The sequence below is a fragment of the Mytilus trossulus genome, chromosome 8 (genome assembly GCF_036588685.1).
Source record: "Mytilus trossulus isolate FHL-02 chromosome 8, PNRI_Mtr1.1.1.hap1, whole genome shotgun sequence".
NCBI classification, from domain to species: Eukaryota; Metazoa; Mollusca; class Bivalvia; order Mytilida; family Mytilidae; genus Mytilus; species Mytilus trossulus.
In genome coordinates, this window is record NC_086380.1 from 9,059,222 (window position 1) to 9,077,470 (window position 18,249).

The 18,249-nt window shown below is 31.2% G+C and overlaps 1 protein-coding gene across 1 annotated transcript; it reads left to right on the forward strand.

The window, feature by feature from the left end:
• The first annotated feature begins 13,060 nt into the window (after positions 1 to 13,060).
• Positions 13,061 to 17,430, forward strand: LOC134728248 (adhesion G protein-coupled receptor E2-like). The gene is made up of 2 exons (XM_063592789.1): positions 13,061 to 14,740; positions 15,917 to 17,430. Exon 2 carries the CDS (start codon positions 15,955 to 15,957, stop codon positions 17,407 to 17,409), a length of 1,455 nt encoding a protein of 484 aa, XP_063448859.1. The 5' UTR covers positions 13,061 to 14,740; positions 15,917 to 15,954; the 3' UTR covers positions 17,410 to 17,430.
• The last annotated feature ends 819 nt before the right edge of the window (positions 17,431 to 18,249 follow it).

Sequence of the window (18,249 nt, forward strand, 5' to 3'; positions counted from 1 at the left end):
AACATTTCAAAAGTGCTTCATTTTGTAGTCTCTATCTTTTATTATATCAGGCATATATAATTTGTCATTTTGTACTGTATGAAAGAACTTAATACTCCCAAGGGACACAATTCAGCTTGTTCATGTATTAATACAGGCAACAAAGGCAACGTTACAGCTGAGTATTTTGCAGATTAAATTTTTTAATTGTCTAATATCCATGTTTTTATCATCTCAATACAGAAAAATGAATTTTATAACCAGCACTGAAATTTTGAACCACAATATGGCATATACTAAAGAATGGAATGGAGATTAGTATGACAAATCTTGAGTTTGTGCTTATGTTGTAAATTTTTGATAAAATGAACACAAATTGAATGGAACTGTCATTTTTAACTGTTTGAATGGAACTTTTTATTATTCATTTTAAATAAGATAAGATATAGTTGCATACAGGTTGTTTATTACGCCTTATCTGAAAGAAGTAGAGAAAGAGGTAAATCAGCATGTTAAGAAAATGTTAGTTTTGTCACCTATGGCAGAATACATAGTGCCGTTTTCTCTATACTGTTAATAAAAATAACATTTACATAAAAATATATTTATACCCATGTAAACATTGAATGAACGATTCATTTAGTAGGTCACCTAGAATAAAGCAAAATTGAGAAAAACTATTTTGGAAACTTTGAATACGTTGCACACGTATTGTTTTGCTATACACATGCTTAAATACTATTTATTTTTCTACTGGTCATCAACAATTGTTTTGATTAATTGATTTGTTATCACCCTTGTTCCAATTTTTACAGCCTTACAAGAGGAGAGAGATAAATCAATAATATGTTAGACTCTGACAGTGATCAACATTAAATACTGATTAGGAATTTGATAAATAATTTTTATAATTAATTATATTATTAATTATCACAATTAATCATTAATTAAGAACACTCCCTTAATTATGTTCCAAATTGAAAAAAAATGACAACTTAACCCTTGTCGAAATTCTCTCTTTCCATTCAAGATGGCAGCTTTAATGTTAGACCGATTGGGAAAACGTGATCTATTCTCATAGGGATAATCACTAAGATTTACAATTTAATTACTCTGCGTTATAAATAATATTGCATCATAATATATAATAAACGATAAACATTGCTAGAAGTAGATTAACCACTCTTTCTCAGGTTTAAATGGAATATAATCGTTTTATGAGTTAAACAATCGAAACCCCTGAAATATCGTCTCATAACAAGCACGAAAAGTAATGAAACTGAACTTCCAAGAGAGCGTGCTTTTGACATTGGTATTGCGAAATATTATACATTGTCAACCAATGTAAATTTAAAAAAATAAATAAACATGATAAAATAAAATAAAAAAAAGGTAACGGGCGGGACATAATTGTTCAAGAAATACAAGAAGCAGAAAAAACACTACTGAAAAACAATAAAAATGTGACTGAAATTTCATTCGAAATATCAGAGATATATATTTATCTAAAATTGCATAACACATATCTTATGGCTATCTCTAGATTCGCCTTCCGTGACAAGGTAACACTTCGACTATTGAAGGTATTATTTTTATTTAGCGGATGTGGCCGAGTGGTCTACAGCGCTGGACATGAGGCTAAGCGATTGGTGCTGCAGTGTATCAAAGGTCGAAAAGTATTTGGAAGGCCATTTAATTTACCTCCATTTAGGATAGACTCTTGAATTTTAAAGAGTCAATACAGGATGAACGGATTAAATAAACTCTCGGAAGAAAATATGATACAAGCCCAAAGCACATAAATATAAGCTAGTCTATATTGAAACCAGCGTTCAAATTTTTGATGGCGTTGGATAAAAAAAACGGAATTTTTAAACTTGTGCATGTAACAAATTTTGCTATAGAGGAGTCTAAATACAGCACAAATAGCAATTTCCAAAAGACCAAAAAGAGTGACAAATGTCGAATAACTGATGTCCTTAAACATATATCGTTATACAGACAGATATGTGAACAGTATGAAAGATTTGGGGACACAGACAGACTGGTAAATGTATACACATTACGGTGAACATGAAAACAAATGTGTTGAGATATACATGTAAACAGGATACTGGAAATAAAATCAGACTAATTGACATTCACTTAGAATAGTTGCCATGCAGAAATTATATATATTTATCACAGAACTTTAAGAAAGCAAATCATTTCAAGCTGAAGGAAATTTGTGTAAATAATTTATGGTTCATCAATGTTATAATTGTGTTCTGGATTCTGAGAGACATCAGAGTAGATACTTCACGAAAACAACGTACAAAATATTTATCCAGCACGGCTGGTTTAATGTAAGCAATCTCAAATATGACCTTTTAAAACTTCCACGTAATAGTAACACCTATATTTCTACCATATATTGATTGGTCTTGGATAGTCAAAACGCACATCGACCAGTAAAACATTCATTTTGACAATCATACCAAAGACAAGACTTTTAGAAATAAAGCATGGTACGTGTACTCAGAAACTACATGTGGCCTTGTGTTTTGTTATTTATTTATTTTTGTCTGACATTGTCACTCTTTTTTGTTACGGGATTTTATTTTTTTACTTATCCTTTAGATCTTATGAATGTTATCTTTGCGACATAAATACCAATCCCACTTACCATGCTAAAATCTTAGTATCTTTATGTATGCTTAATCCACGACGTACCTGTTTAAGATTATAATACTGTACTATGATTTCTAAAAAACAGAATAGTAGTTTCGTTTTGGTGGAGCCCGCCGGTTTTTTAATAACAAAAATATCTAAATTTAGATATCGAAATGTGTAATCAGTTAACTTAAAATTGATTCCCGAGCGGTTGAATAACTTCCTGTTTCGCTTTGATGTACTTACATTTGTCTGTAACTGTTTTTGTTTCGTCGTAAATACTGATTGTTCACCTTTGAATATTCGATACGTAGTAACTGATATATGAACTGTAATGTTGACTTGCTACATGTAAAAACCGTTATCCCAGGTAAACATATAACATGTATAAATAGTCATTAGATGACAGTCAGTTTATCAGGTTCCCAACTGTAGAAGGTCTAAAATACGTGATTGTTTTCCATGCATCTAAAATGCGAAGTTATGTTCTGAAAAGTTACCAAAACTTTATAATCTCTGAATTGACGCACGATGTCTGCCAAATTTCATCCTCCTGTATGGATCAATTCTCACTATGCCGACATCAGATGTAGCTAACTATCTATGATACTGAAATAACGAGGTCAAACTCATCAGCCGTCATTGGGTAAAAACGACAAATCAAAGAATTCATCTTTATATAATAGCTTATACAGGACAATGGTGTTGATTAAAAATTACACCACTTATAAGGCCCTTTTGTTTTCCACATAACTAATATTGCCAATGATTAACAAGTTCCGGGTCGAATCCGATACCGATACCAATAGAATAGTCACCTGTTACCTATTATCTTATCTGTAAGTGCATCATCTTACAGGTGCACCACCAAACGGTGTATTTAGGACTTTGCTATATACACGGGTATTAATCACTGGATTGACACTAGTAAACTCAATAATTGTCACATTGTTCCCCATTGTAGTATTTTAATCACAATGACTTTCTAATATGACAATACGAATACTCAAATCTGGACTTAACATAAGGCATATAGGTACAGTTTTCAATTGGTTAATCGGCATTACGTAAAACAGCGAATCATAGAATATTACTTTATTTATATCTAGTATTGAACAATGCTGTTGATTAAAAAAACTGCATTCCAGACCATTTTGTTTTCCAAATAATTACAATTATCAATAATTGATAGGTTCCATGTCGACGGGAACTATTCCTTGCCTGTATGTTTCCTTTCTCGTAATATGTAAAATAGTTCTAGTTTGATTTCTCTGATTCGAATACGACAACTGTGTAAAAGTTCTAAATTGTTTCCTTTTTTTTCTCTACCTTGAAGTTTTATGTTGTTGTTTTGTTATTTATAACGTTTATTTTCCCCTCTTTTTTAACTATAAGCCATAAAAAGCACTTCTTTCTTGAATAACATTGAGAAAGGAAATGGTGAAGTTGTCAAATCGACAACAACCCAACAATAGAGCAGACTTTCAGGTTATGGCAAAATAATATAATGTGAAGTTTCTGCAGTAATAAATCCTTTGAAAACTGATGCAGGGTAGAATGATGTTCGTTTTTTCAGTTTTTGAAAATGATCAGTCGTTTTTTTTTATATAGTTTGATGTCTGAACCCCCCCTTCCCCACACACCATCGTTCACCTTTGAAGACAGTTATGTCTAGAGACTGTTTAATTTGCGATGATCATCTCATGTGTAAATCAAAGTAATGGGTGTATAGTATTAGCGATGTCCACAAAAACTAAAAGATTCTTTCTATTGGAATACAATTATTTAGGACAAAGTCCCGATTTAATATAAAATGAGTTATATTGTTTTGAACGGTTATATTTCAAGCATTTTTGAAATTATTTCAAACACTCTAATATCAGAGAAACTAAGACTCATTTGGTTTCCAATAGTTATCTCACATCTCTGTTTTTATACTCGATTTGAATATTATATCATTCAATTCAAATTTATTATTTGTTAGCACGAAATTGGAAAATTCTAAAATTTTATTCTTAGGTAGAAGAGGTAAAGTATATCTTATTTCAAGCATTTTTAAGCAGGTTCTATCGATCGTTTCAAATATTTCTTTGTGTGTGAGCGAATTGTACATATTCGAAATATCATTGTTGAATATTTTCTGGTACTCTTACTCTTTTTTACCGCTTAACTGCACACACAAGTTTTCCGAATATGGGTAATGTTTTGAGTTGTAAATGGTGATTATTAATGAACGAATCACATGGTGTTAGTATAAGTTTAAGGTGGCTCGTGGGTACAAAAATTTTAGCCAAAAAATAAACCTTTATTTTATCATTACATATTTTATCTATTACACTATTAGTTGTTACTTTAAGATATGGGACAAAAAACAACCCCATAAAATGATTTTATTTGGCCCCAGATGACTTTAAAAATTGAAAAAGCTCAAAATTATCTTCCTTTGGTGCAAAAATGCCATTTTTTGGCCTTAAATTTGAAATATTTTTTTTAACTCATCGGTGACCTACATTTTTTATTATTGTTTTCAAATAAACTGTACCTAAACTAAATAATTGTAAAATTTAAGCGATTTCTTATATTAAGTATTTTTTTTATTTCGATATTTCCTCTTTTTCTCCTATTAGTTCAACAGAAAAAAAGGACATTAACAAAAATGCATGCTTCTTCTAGAGGCAGATTTTAGCTTAAATGAACGGTGACCCCATTTTTTTATTTCATTTTTCTTTTAAGTATATGATAAAGTTCATTTATGAAAAAATATAGCGGAATCCTATATTAGAAAAAAAAATCGTTTATACCCAGGAGCCTCCTTAATGAGCAGTCGACTAACGAGAAATTAACAAACTTTTGTCAAACATGAATATGTACACTTGAAACAACCTGATAACCTCTCTATACCCCTTCATATTCAAGGATTTTACGAACAAGTCCTTGGATCGCAAATTCATAGTCGATCGCAAAAATACGTAAGTATCGTAAACCGTACGTAAACCGCTAGCAACGCGTAGCTCAATGTAAACTGCTTTTTCAAAGCCGAAAATGATTTATTACAATTAGCTACGGTTAGTTTAAGATTTATTCGCGGATTGTTTATGGATTATTACGCGTGGTTACGTGTTATTTAATATTGCAGTCGGGTCGTGCTAACATGACTTCATGGTTTGTTACAAGTTATTATGAGCAATTCACGTGTAGTTACTTATAAGTGTCTTCTTATTCATGGTTCGAAATATTCTAGCCACGGGAACACAGGATGTATTTCAACAATGCAAATAATTCTAAGTAATTCATGAAATATTTTTTCTCAGAAATTGTAAAATTACTGTGTAAATCTAATTCTGTCTACAGATTTTAGACGCTTTGTTTTAACGTCTTAATCTAAATAAGTTCTATAAGCTGAGTTATATTTTTATACCAAAGTTGGTAACGGATGTCAAGTTGGTTCAATATTCAACAGTCAACATTCAAATTGTTTTTTTTCTTAAGTTGGTATAGTCAAAGAATGTTTCAGTTGAAAACTTTTCTTGTTTGTAGTCAATTTGGAACACATGTCTTCAAGAGAAGTTATAGTCCAAATTCTAAAATCATTTTGAAAAGGAAATTTGCACACACAACTAATGCGGAACTGTACTACCGAACTATTTTCCTAGTTTTTACACTTATTTCTTTATAAGCGATCTTTAATGACGTTAATTTGAAATTTTTACAAACATAAAAGCATTTAATTTGACGCATATGTATGCCATACATTTGGTGTTTGTCCAAAGTTTCTTTAAAAGAAAAGAATATTAGAATATAGAGAATACCGAACTCTAAGGATATTCAAAGTAGAATGTTTCTAATCAAATGACAAAATCAAAAGCTCAAACACATCAAACGAATGAATAGCAACTGTATTTTTCTGTCTATGTATCGACATAAATAGGTAGAAATAGTGACAAAAATGAATTAAATGACGGACAAATGCATCTAACATCAACTTTACTTAAGGGAGTCCTAACCATGTATATTATGTATGATGAAATTCATCGTATTTTATTTTTTCTTGGAAATTAAAAAAAAAGTAGACCAAAACATTGAAGTTCTAAACAAAAGTACCCAATGGATATCCTATAAATGTAATAATATCGTTAACAAGTCATAATTAATCTCAAGTTATGAGTTTTTGAAATGGAGAGGTTTTGGATGTAATTTTTTTTAAATGAAGACCCATATTCAAATATGAAAACCTCCATTAGTCAAAATGTTGCATTCTGACATGAAAACTTGACAATATGCCAGTTAAATGTTCATTTATGATTCGATTTTTAACACATGTCGTAATAGCAATGCCATATACAGACTTGCACTTCCATAGCTTAAAGTGTTGCAATTCCCTCGGACAAAGTAACCGTGAATGATTATGGCTGTTCTGATTCTGTTCTGGAGGTTTTATCCAGGAACAAGCGTCTCATATATTTGATCTACACATGCGTTTCAACGATCAAAAGATCTCATCTGCAGCGGGTTTACTGCGTACCGGTTGTCCAGCCTACCGTTTGACTCGAACATAGGAATTGGTACGTGTGTGATTTTAAATAAACTTATATGTTAATTATGATATTGTACTGAAAATAAAGTAGCGCAATTTTGACTCGAAATCTCATAGAATTTAAATTATGTAACTACACTTAAATTAAGAATTTTTTCTTGATACTTGACAGAGAAGATTTTATTGCTTTTCTTTTGTCTCTATTAGTTTTGATGCTGTTAATACTTTGGCTTTAATCTTAGCTAACAAAACTTACTCGTCTGATAAGTAAAACCCTTCAAACTGATTTTTAGGGTTTATTATTGTACTGCTACACCACTGTCACAGGTTAGGGTAGGATGGACGCCTTTAAACAAAATCGACATTGTTTGTACATTAATCATGCCGTTGATTTTCTGGTGAACTGATCAATCAAACCTTATCTTTCTACTCTTTTACTTATTCCAGAAAATGCGGGTTCTACAATCGTATTTGTTGACAATGAATTGTATTATAATTCAACTGAAGGCGTCGAGTGTACCATAAGCTGATAAGTTTATTATATGGTTCATAAGTTATATTATTTTTTTATCATCTAAGGAAATACATTGTAGTCTCTTCTCCAGGTCAACGATATTCTTTGACGAATTTTAATTCTTAGGTCCTTTTCTAACGATGTTTTTTATGTTGAAAGCTTGCCACTTACATCATTTAGTGTGTTTAGTAAATGTGTATCTAAAAAAACTCTTGTCATGAACACTGCAATTGGTAAGATCAGTTTATACCTCTTTCAGAAACTCATATCACGAGTACTGAAATCGTAAAAATCCATTCATACTGCCACTCCTTTAAAGAATACTTGTCAGGGGCCCTTACATCGGTCAAAACTACTCATGCTTGAAATCCCTTTAAGAAATCTTGGTAACAGTGCTAAAATTGTGAAAACCCTTTTATATTGCAACTTTCGCCAGCAACACATGCTATGATCAGTGAAATTGATATCATCCGTTTAAACTGTAACTCCTTTCATACAGTAACACATTTCATGAGCATTACTTCGGTAATATCTGTTTATTCCACAACTCCCTCCATGCAGAAACACATTCGTGCACACTGAATTAAGTTATGTCTTTTTAAAGCGCAACTCCTTCTATACAGGAACACAAGAGGGACTTTCCGTTTTCAGTTTTCCTCCGAGTTCTGGTAATTTAACGTTTTAGATGTCACTTGAATATAACAAAATATAGAAATGTATAACAGAGTAGGGGACACATAATAATAGTTCTGAAATTCTTAAAGCATTGATACATGAAGGTATCTTTGAATATTACCTATCTAATTTGATGTATTGCTAAAACATAGAAAAAGAGGCATAACTCCATCATACAAGATATAAACTATATACACGAACAGAGCTTATTGCTGTCATAACTTCTAATAGATGGGAACTATGGACCACGATTGGCAAATGTTGATGTGCTCATGACAATCACAAATTAGGAAATAATATTCTTTTTTTTTATATCAATATAACAATTGTTGCAAAAACTAAAGATAGGTGAGTGGATTGGTTTTTACCGTCAAGCTCGAAATTCAACATGCAAAACAATAATATGATTGGTTTGAAAGTATCATAAATTGGCCCATAGTAACAGTCCATGTGAAAAAATATAACCCTAGTACACGGATTCACAATTCTGCCACCGAGCGAAACGGTCTTCCATCTTACTCATAAAAGTAGCAAACATTAGTATACGGTATAAACTAGCTAAGTGAAATATAAATGTCTCTTTTCTAGGAAAAAAGTAACCTTCGTCATCTGCATATGATGAACAGCAATGCGTTACTTTCTGCGATGTTGGGTTCACTTTATCGATATCCTTGATAAAACACTATCACATAAAATGTTCGATAATTGTATCACTTCAAACAGTCAACAACAAGAAATGGTCAATTATCAAATATGTTTTTTAAAAGTTTTAAGAAATATAAAGAATTCATATTACAAATGTTTGATTGTAATGACTTCCCTCAATAGGATGCAACAACGAAAAACCAATGAGATTGTCCGGTTATAACTTAGTATTTTAATCGTAGAAGAAGTATTTCAAAATGACCAAAAGATTATATGTATATACTTTCTCTATCGAACATCCTCTTACCACCATGATTTGGTATTTCGCAAACATTTGAATGAATATCTTGTTTGGCTCGCTGGTCATATATGTCATATCTTGTTTGTAAGTAGAGCTGTCTTTGATTGCTTTCTAAAAGTGTTGTTGTATAGCTCATGTCTTAAGATTTATTATCACTATGAATATAGTTGTTCTGTATCATTAACCTTAAATCTTTTTATCAAAGGAAGGATCAATGACATTTTTAGAATTTCTCTAACTTTATTTCAAATGATATTTATTGTTATTGATATGATAAAGCGGATAAAATTACTGCTAACAAAATTTGAAATGTTCGATAAACAAATTGGGTTTCTGTCTCAGGAATAGAATACTTGCAAACTCTTTCAGATTTTTCCTCAAATGCGCGCCAACTGTGTACTTTACTTTTTTATTCGTGCTTCAACGTTGAGTCTTTTGTATACTAAACAAAATTACAAACCCGGTATCTTTGTTTAGTTTTTCGGTATATTATTTTATGATAGAGTGCAATAACAAATGAGTTTCGTTGTGTCCTCGTATGAATAGTTATCAAAAGTACCATGGTTATAATTTAGTACGCCAGACGCGCGCTTTGTTTATATAAGACTCATCAGTGACGCTCATATCAAAATATTTATAAAGCCAAACAAGTCTAAAGTTGAAGAGCATTGAGGATCCTAAATTCAAAAAGGTTGTGCCAAATACCGCTAAAGTTATCTATGCTTGGGATAAAATAAATCCTAAGTTTTACGAAAAAATCAAAGCTTTGTAAACAGGAAATCTATAAAAATTACCACATAATTGACATTCGTGTCAACACCGAAGTGTTGACTACTGGGTTTGTGATACCCTCGGGGACGAAACGTCCACCAGCAGTGGCATCGACCCAGTGGTGTAAATAGTTATCAAAAGTACCAGGATTATTATTTAGTACGCCAGACACGCGCTTCGTCTACATAAAACTCATCAGTGACGCTCATATTAAAATATTCATAAAGCCAAACAAGTACAAAGTTGAAGAGCATTGAGAATCCAAAATTCCAAAAAGTTGCGCCAAATACGGCTAAGGTAATATATGTTGGGATAAAAAATCCTTAGTTTTACGAAAATTCAAAGTTTTGTGAACAGGAAATTTATAAAAATTACCACATTATTGACAATCATGTCAACACCGAAGTGTTAGGCTTGTGATACCCTCGGGGACAAAACGTCCACCAGCAGTGGCATCGACTCAGTGGTGTAAACGTTGGACTATCAGATTTCCTAAAAGATTCAAGTAAATGATAGTTTTTACTCCATTCATAGCTATTTTTGGGGATATAATTTGTTGAAAAAATGTAATGAGAAATTACAGGTCAATTGTTAATTTTGTCTCGACTGCTCTGCTTTGACTCTATTATATTTTTTTGACAAATATTACAAAACATAACATAAAATCTGAGTTCAGCAAATAGTAAGTCTTTAACAATTGTGTTGAAGTGTAAATACCGGTGAGAAGAGGCGTAACTCTAGTTTTAAATATAGAAAAATATCTCTTTCGCATAGAAAACTCCGAATCAATAAAAGAGATATCGCAAATCACTATTATAAAGTGTCCTTAACTTCTCTCCATAAGAACTACGGAACTTATTGTAACACACAAAATACGCGACAGTGGAGGAACACAATCAGTTTATGACTTTTAAACAGCGGTATACTTTTGTTGTCTTTATTTACACAGTCATTACCAGTGCAATAATCGAAACATGTACGAAGAAAACATAAGACAAAAATGGCTATGGGGCACATTTATATTCGCAGTTTTCAAATATAGAACATTTGAGGCTTCTAAAGCGTCATCCTTCAGAGATCACATGCACATAAACTAGATAATTATACTAAACTTATATCATAAATCATCCGACATTACGAACAGGTAGATTTTTATTATAGGTGTACTGTATAAAACTTATTTTGCGTCGTTATTATTAATATATCCAAAATCCGTTAATGTTTACAAAAGAGGAACGAAACATACAAGAGGGAGAGTTAAACTCATAGATATAAAATAAACTGACAACGCTATAGGTAAAAGTAAAAATAGAAAACTAAAGACTTAGCAACACGAACCCCACCAAAAACTTGGAGTGATCTTAAGTGCTCCGGAAAGGGTAAGCAGATTCTGCTCCACATGTGACACCCGTCGTGTTGCTTATATTATTACAAATCCGGTTAATAGTCTAACTCGGTAGGTCGCATTCGTGAAAATGGAAAGGGTATTGTAGTTACAAGTGATCAGAAAAATACAATAAACTATAATATTTGAACACTTTTTAATATCTCATAAAAGTCTTTTTCTCATAGAAAAGCTTTTGTATTTTACAGAACATGATTTCGCCCGTGTAACTTGGGAAAATGCTTTGTCTCGTTATGCAGAAAAAAATGCTTAAGACATATAAACTAAAAAGGTCATTGAATCAACTTATAGAATAATAGAGTTAGGGTGTGAACGGCAATACAACAGGAAAGTTTGCATATTCTTGATTATTTACATTGTTTTCAATTCTGTTATAAAGTCAACACAGCTGGTCATACTTTCTTCATCCAAAAAAAAAGTTTCAATTGTTTTACGATAATTGTTTTGGTTGGTTCTCCGATATACTATTCACTATTTGGAATTTCTCTTTTGGTTATATGAGCCTCATCCAGTTTTGATATTCATAAGAAAAACCGATAAATATAATGTGCAATCTTATGGTAATTCTGTAAAGATGATTATAACCATGTTTTGTTCAATTGGACACAATAGTTACAGAAAAGAAGATTGTTGTAAAAAAGAATAAACGACTACAACGGACGACAGACGATGGATACTAAGTTATAGCAATTTCACACTAACCTTTTGAGCCAGTTGAGGTAAAACGGGAAGGGAACATTTATCAATATGGCAACCAAAATATCTGCTTGAAAACAGATTCATATTGTTACACATTTCACGTTTACATATGAGTGCATTCAGTAACATTATACATTTTTGTTTATGCAAAATCATCTAACCTTTTCAAGGGTGTACATTAACCGTAACTTTATTTTCGTCATATAAATCAGATAGTATTATGATTTTAAACGAGTCTTACTACTGTGACAGTTTCTAAATATAATATATTGTGATAAACAAAACGGAAGTGACTCAAGTTGGTACTGAATAAACACACTTATTTTATAGTTATTTAAGATGCGTATGTGTGTCCATGTGGAAAACATAAGTATGACAGGGAAAACTCACTAAATGCAAGTATAATTAAATTATGTAGTAACCTTTCATGGTAGTAAATCGAACATTGAGATTTCAATACAAAATAAGGATTGTGTAGGATTGATAATGAGACATATATCCAACAATGTTAAAAGTTTTCAAATGAAATGTATATCAGCAATAACAAGACGCCGTACAGTCTTCAATAATGAGGAAAACCCATACAGTAAAGTATAGTCGGATCTGATCTATTTCGGCTCTTTTGATATGCTGTTATGATTTAAATACTTTTCTGCGAACAATTTAGTATATTTAGTGTTTAATTTAGTAATCATAATTCTTGTGATTTGTAGACATGAATCGGACGCCTTTTTAGTAGAGTAATTCGGTTGTCGGATATGTGACTGGATCATAAAATAATGTTTTCTTGTTATTCATTAAATTACTTTTAAGGCGTATTAATATGTTCAAAATTTGAACGCTTATACTTACTAAATATACTTGTTCCCTTATAATACGATAATACGTTTTATTCCAATTATCCGTTATATTTTTAAGGAGTTTGATAATCAACAGTCTAAGACTGTCAATGATGAATTTTCTATTCAAATTATTAGAATCTTTGATATTTTTCACCATTATAATGTCGCGACTGACTTTTGATAATGTTAACATGATGAATATTATAAATCAGTATTCATCACTTTGTGGACCTAACTACGTTGATAACAAGAAAATAATGTACTTTCCAATAATAGCAGAGGAATATGAAGTGTGTCCAGTATGTTATAACGATAGAAGTTGTAATATCAACAACAACTGTTGTCCTCAGCAAGGATTGAAATTTATAAAGACGGAATGTTTGAAAGCATTTGTTCATTCAACAAACAATATTTCAACTTTTGGATATGAATATGAGATGGTAAATACATGCCCGTATGGCACTGATGACAGTATGTTCAACGAATGTACAAAGTCACGTGATATTTACGATTCAATAAGATATACTCCAGTAACTGATCAGACATATACGTCTTTTAGAAATCAGTTTTGCGCTATGTGTAACAATATTATAGAGTTACCCCTTGGAAGATAGATGTACAATGTGACATATTTGCCACTCTTAACGACATTGCCGAAAAAGCACTTAAGAACAATTGTATCATATCGTTTGCTCCAAGTAAAACAATGTACAATAATGTGAAAACATGTACAAATGAACAATTTATTAAAACCTGCAATGTTACAAGGACGTTGGATAATTACGACAAAGATATTGACTTTGCTTGTCAAACACTAAATAATCCATTTCCGCCATATAAAAGCATCTTCTGTCACATGTGCAATCCCCCCGAAAAGACTAGTGCACAACAAATCACTTCATGCAATGAAACTGGACTTTGGACAACATATGCAAAGGATATAGAAAAGGCGTGTAATGATAATGTTAATGTTGCAACGACCTTTCCTTACAAGAATATATATTGCTACATATGTAATACGAATAAAAGCTTGACAATGAGAAATAAAAACATGTACACAGTAGATATATCAATAAAAGATGTCTTTACGTATAACTGGTACAATGAAATTGTTGTTTATGATTGGAGATACGTTTACCAAAGTGGGAGTAGATTCACAGATCCAACAACAAATTGCAAGAACCAATACAGAAAACTGAAGTACAAGATTGATTGTAAAGTGCCTATTCCGTTTAATTTATTCAATCACAATATGTCAAATCTACTGTTATCTAAAGTTCAGTCTTATCATTGCAATTTAACTGCAAACGAAGATCAAAATAGAAATATAACTTTGTGCAAAAAGGACAGTAAGAATTTAACATATTGTAAACATTATAGTGAGTTTGAGTTACAATGGGCTTGTGAAACCCAGTTTCGCGGTGTAGTTATTCAAAGTGAAAAACCATACTACCACTTTACAGATTGTGGAACCCATCTTAAAGATTTTTTAGTTTATAAACATGGCATACCAGTAGAAATAGACCAGTATGTAAAGGAAAATTTAGATTGTGATTTATTTAACTGTATGGATGATCGCAACTTGTACCCTTTACAATACATCTTATGTAATTGTTGTTCTGCACCAACGCCTCATTTACCAGGTTCAGGTACTTGGGATATATTTAGCCGCAAATACTTCACTGCTGACTGTGAAATGAACGAGATTTATGATACTCTAAAGGTAAATTATTTCTTATAATTATCATGATTATGCTCATTTGAAAAAAAATGTGTCACTCTATTGTACAGTAATAGTGTTTTTTGCATATTGAAATTTTACAAAATATCCAATTGGGGAATGTAAATTAAAAAATATATATGTTGGGTTTAACAACACAAAGACACAATATTGTTGAATATATTAAGTGATCAACATTTATGTAGACAGGTATCTATAAATGATGTCATAATTAAAAATTATTTTTCAAGCAAATTGAGATTAAGCTACGTTTTTTCGAAGTTGACCTTTTAAATAACCTATTGTCGTCATCTTGAAATGCAAACGACGACTTTACGAGTAAATCGATGGCAACATTATATAAAGTAACAAGTATTCAGAAACACTTGCTCGTCTTTTGCGTGACATAAACGATCTAACTTAAATGCTGCTGCTTTTTTTGTTTAAAAAAATGGTATTCATAATAAAAGAAGTTTAATCTCGGTAATAATTCAAACGAATATATTTTATATGTTTTATGATTTGCTGTCTGATTAGAAGTGACAATGATAATAGGAAACAAATAATGTCAAAAACGTCTTTAACACCAATTACAGGTTATTTTTTAATTGTAAGAGGTAAGCAGATATATTTTTTTGTTTTCACTCATGTTGTTAACTTTAATAGTAAAGTTTCAGGGAAAATTTGCTGGCTGTAAAAAAAACGCTTTAAATATTTTAAATGCACTAGATATGTAACTGTTAATCTCTGTGCTAATAGTTAAATTGTTTGCATACATGATTTTATTATAAAAAAAAGCCAAAGTATGCAAAACAGCTGAAATCTAGGAATTTATTTTTTTTTACGACCAGGCAAAACAGTTAGTACAGTTTTTAATATATATTATAGCTGTATATTAGGTTGGTGCATCAAATATTTAATTGTATGGTTTAAGTCACTTCCCTTATACCAATCATTAGATTGATCATGCATATTCTGACAAGTTGCGTATTTAAAATCCCACACATATAAACGAATGACACATTAACACGGGTCGCACTGCTGTATGTACCTTGGCAAAACATAACACATGTCCTTTATTTCAGCCAAAACTACGGTTTCTCGGAAACTGCAAATCGAGTGTTACGGTATTAATACATACAATTTGATTTTACTATTTCAACTTTTTTTTTATTTCAGCAAAGATGTCGCCAAACTGACTGCTTTCCAGGAAAAAAATGATAGGAGATAGTTGTGAACAATATTTACCAACATCATTATATTCTCAACCACTGGCATATGTGTTTCCGTTCGTGCTAACATCAAAATATAGTCATTCAGAAATAACACAAATTTTACAGAATGTTTTCAATTTAATGTTCTCTATTTCAAACACCAAATCGATTTCCTTCTTTGTTCGAATTGATATTATGATATTTAGTTATGAATATATTGCAGATATAGAAGAAATACTAATAGATTTTTCTTCTCGCCTTTTGAAAAGTTCGGGCGAAATGAATATAACTGTAAAATACGATTATCAGTCAATTTTAACTGATGAAAATATAGAGTTCGAAAATATTACTGCTTATGTAAATAGGAACCGCTCTCTTATATCTAACTTGTTAATATGTCGACATGTTTTATTTACACAAAGTGAGTATAGATTATCCCAAAAAGACAATGAAATAATTTTAGACGACTATGACGCAAAGTTTCAATTTTATCAATATCATATAGACTCTGAAAAAATCTTGAGAATATGGATTAAGGATTTTTATCGTATTATAAACTTAGATAACAAAAACGACGTTGTATATTTGGCAATAATGATAACTTGCACTGTTATTTCAGTACTGTGTCTGTTTACAACTTTAGTAACATGCTGTTTATTTTCAGCACTTAAAACTCTACCGGGAAAGAATATTACGAGCTTAGTGTTTTCTCTACTTATATACTATATACTTTATTTGATATTAATTCTCGTCGATGCCGCAGATACAACAGTGTGTCAGGTTATCGGTATAATTACTCATTTATTTTTGCTATCTACCTTCGGATGTTTTACCATGGGTACGGTTCATATGTTCAGAATATTTGGACACGATAGTCTTTCGTCTACACTAAAAGCTAATCAAAGTAAATACACGTTTAAGATATACACTGCTTCCGCTTATCGCTCTGCCGCTACCATAGTAGTCATAAACATTACCGTTTTGCAAATTTCTACAGGAACTTTTACTGGATATGGATATAACAATAAATGCTTTATTTCAAATGTTCAGAGCTTTATTGCGACAGTTTTGCTACCGCTAATTATCACATTTATCATAAACATAATATTATATTCAATAACGACGTACAAACTATACAAGAAAATTTATTCGAATTCGGCTGTATCTGCAGTTTCTAAAACAAATAAAAAAGAAATACGCATCTTTATTAAACTTTTCACAACAACTGGTTGTTCCTTGATATTGTTGCTTATTAATTTGTTCGTCAATAAAACACCAATATCAAAAGCGATAGCCGTTTTAAATGGGTTCCAAGGACTCTACATTTTTATAGCTTACATTTTCAATAAACGTATATACCAAATGTATAAATCTAAGATAATTGGATTGACTGCTCGAAAATCGCAGTCAACTATTATGACATCACTCCCACATTCCCAACAAACAAATTCAGAATAAGATTATATATATATATATATATATATACATATATGTTTAAAACTGTGCATAGTGGTACGAAAAGTCAAAACGTGACACTTATAAACATCCTGCATTTCTATACTGTAGAACTATTTGAAACCGTAATTTTGAAGTACAGGATTTTACAGAGAAAGGGACAACATCTTCTTATTATAATACTTTTAAGTATTTTTACACATAGTTTTCTAATCAAATGTTATATCGTATACTAATGTGAATAAACATCTCTTATCTTTATTCTTTCTTTCTTTTAGATTTTTAGAATACAGGATATGTAAAATACACTTTCATGAGAGAAAATGGAATCAAAATAACATTTCATTTATAATAATAGACAGATAGATACCCCCCCCCCGCACACACACACAAACAAATCTTTATTTTGATGCGTTTAGTGCGATTTTTTCTGATTTACCTTCATAAGGAACGTTCAAAACCAAATATTTCATAGCCATGGAAGTTTAAGAACCGAAACAGTGGAAAAGATACTTGACTATAAAATAAACTAAATAATAGACAAATCTAGAACAGGCTGTCTAGCAGAGCTCAAAGATAACACTTTTAAATTCAAATGGACAATTTGTGGAGTAATGATAACAGAGTTGATGACACCCTCTGGGACTAATAGTTTACCAAGAGTGTGATCAATTCAATACTGTAAAAATTGTTAAATTTACGTTATAAATGGCATGCCAAAATCAAAAGCTCAAGCACATCAAACGAATGGACAGCAACTTGCATATTCCTGACTTGGTACAGGCATAATTTGTAAAGTAGAAAAGGGTGAATTAAACATGGTTTGATAAAACATTGTCAAAA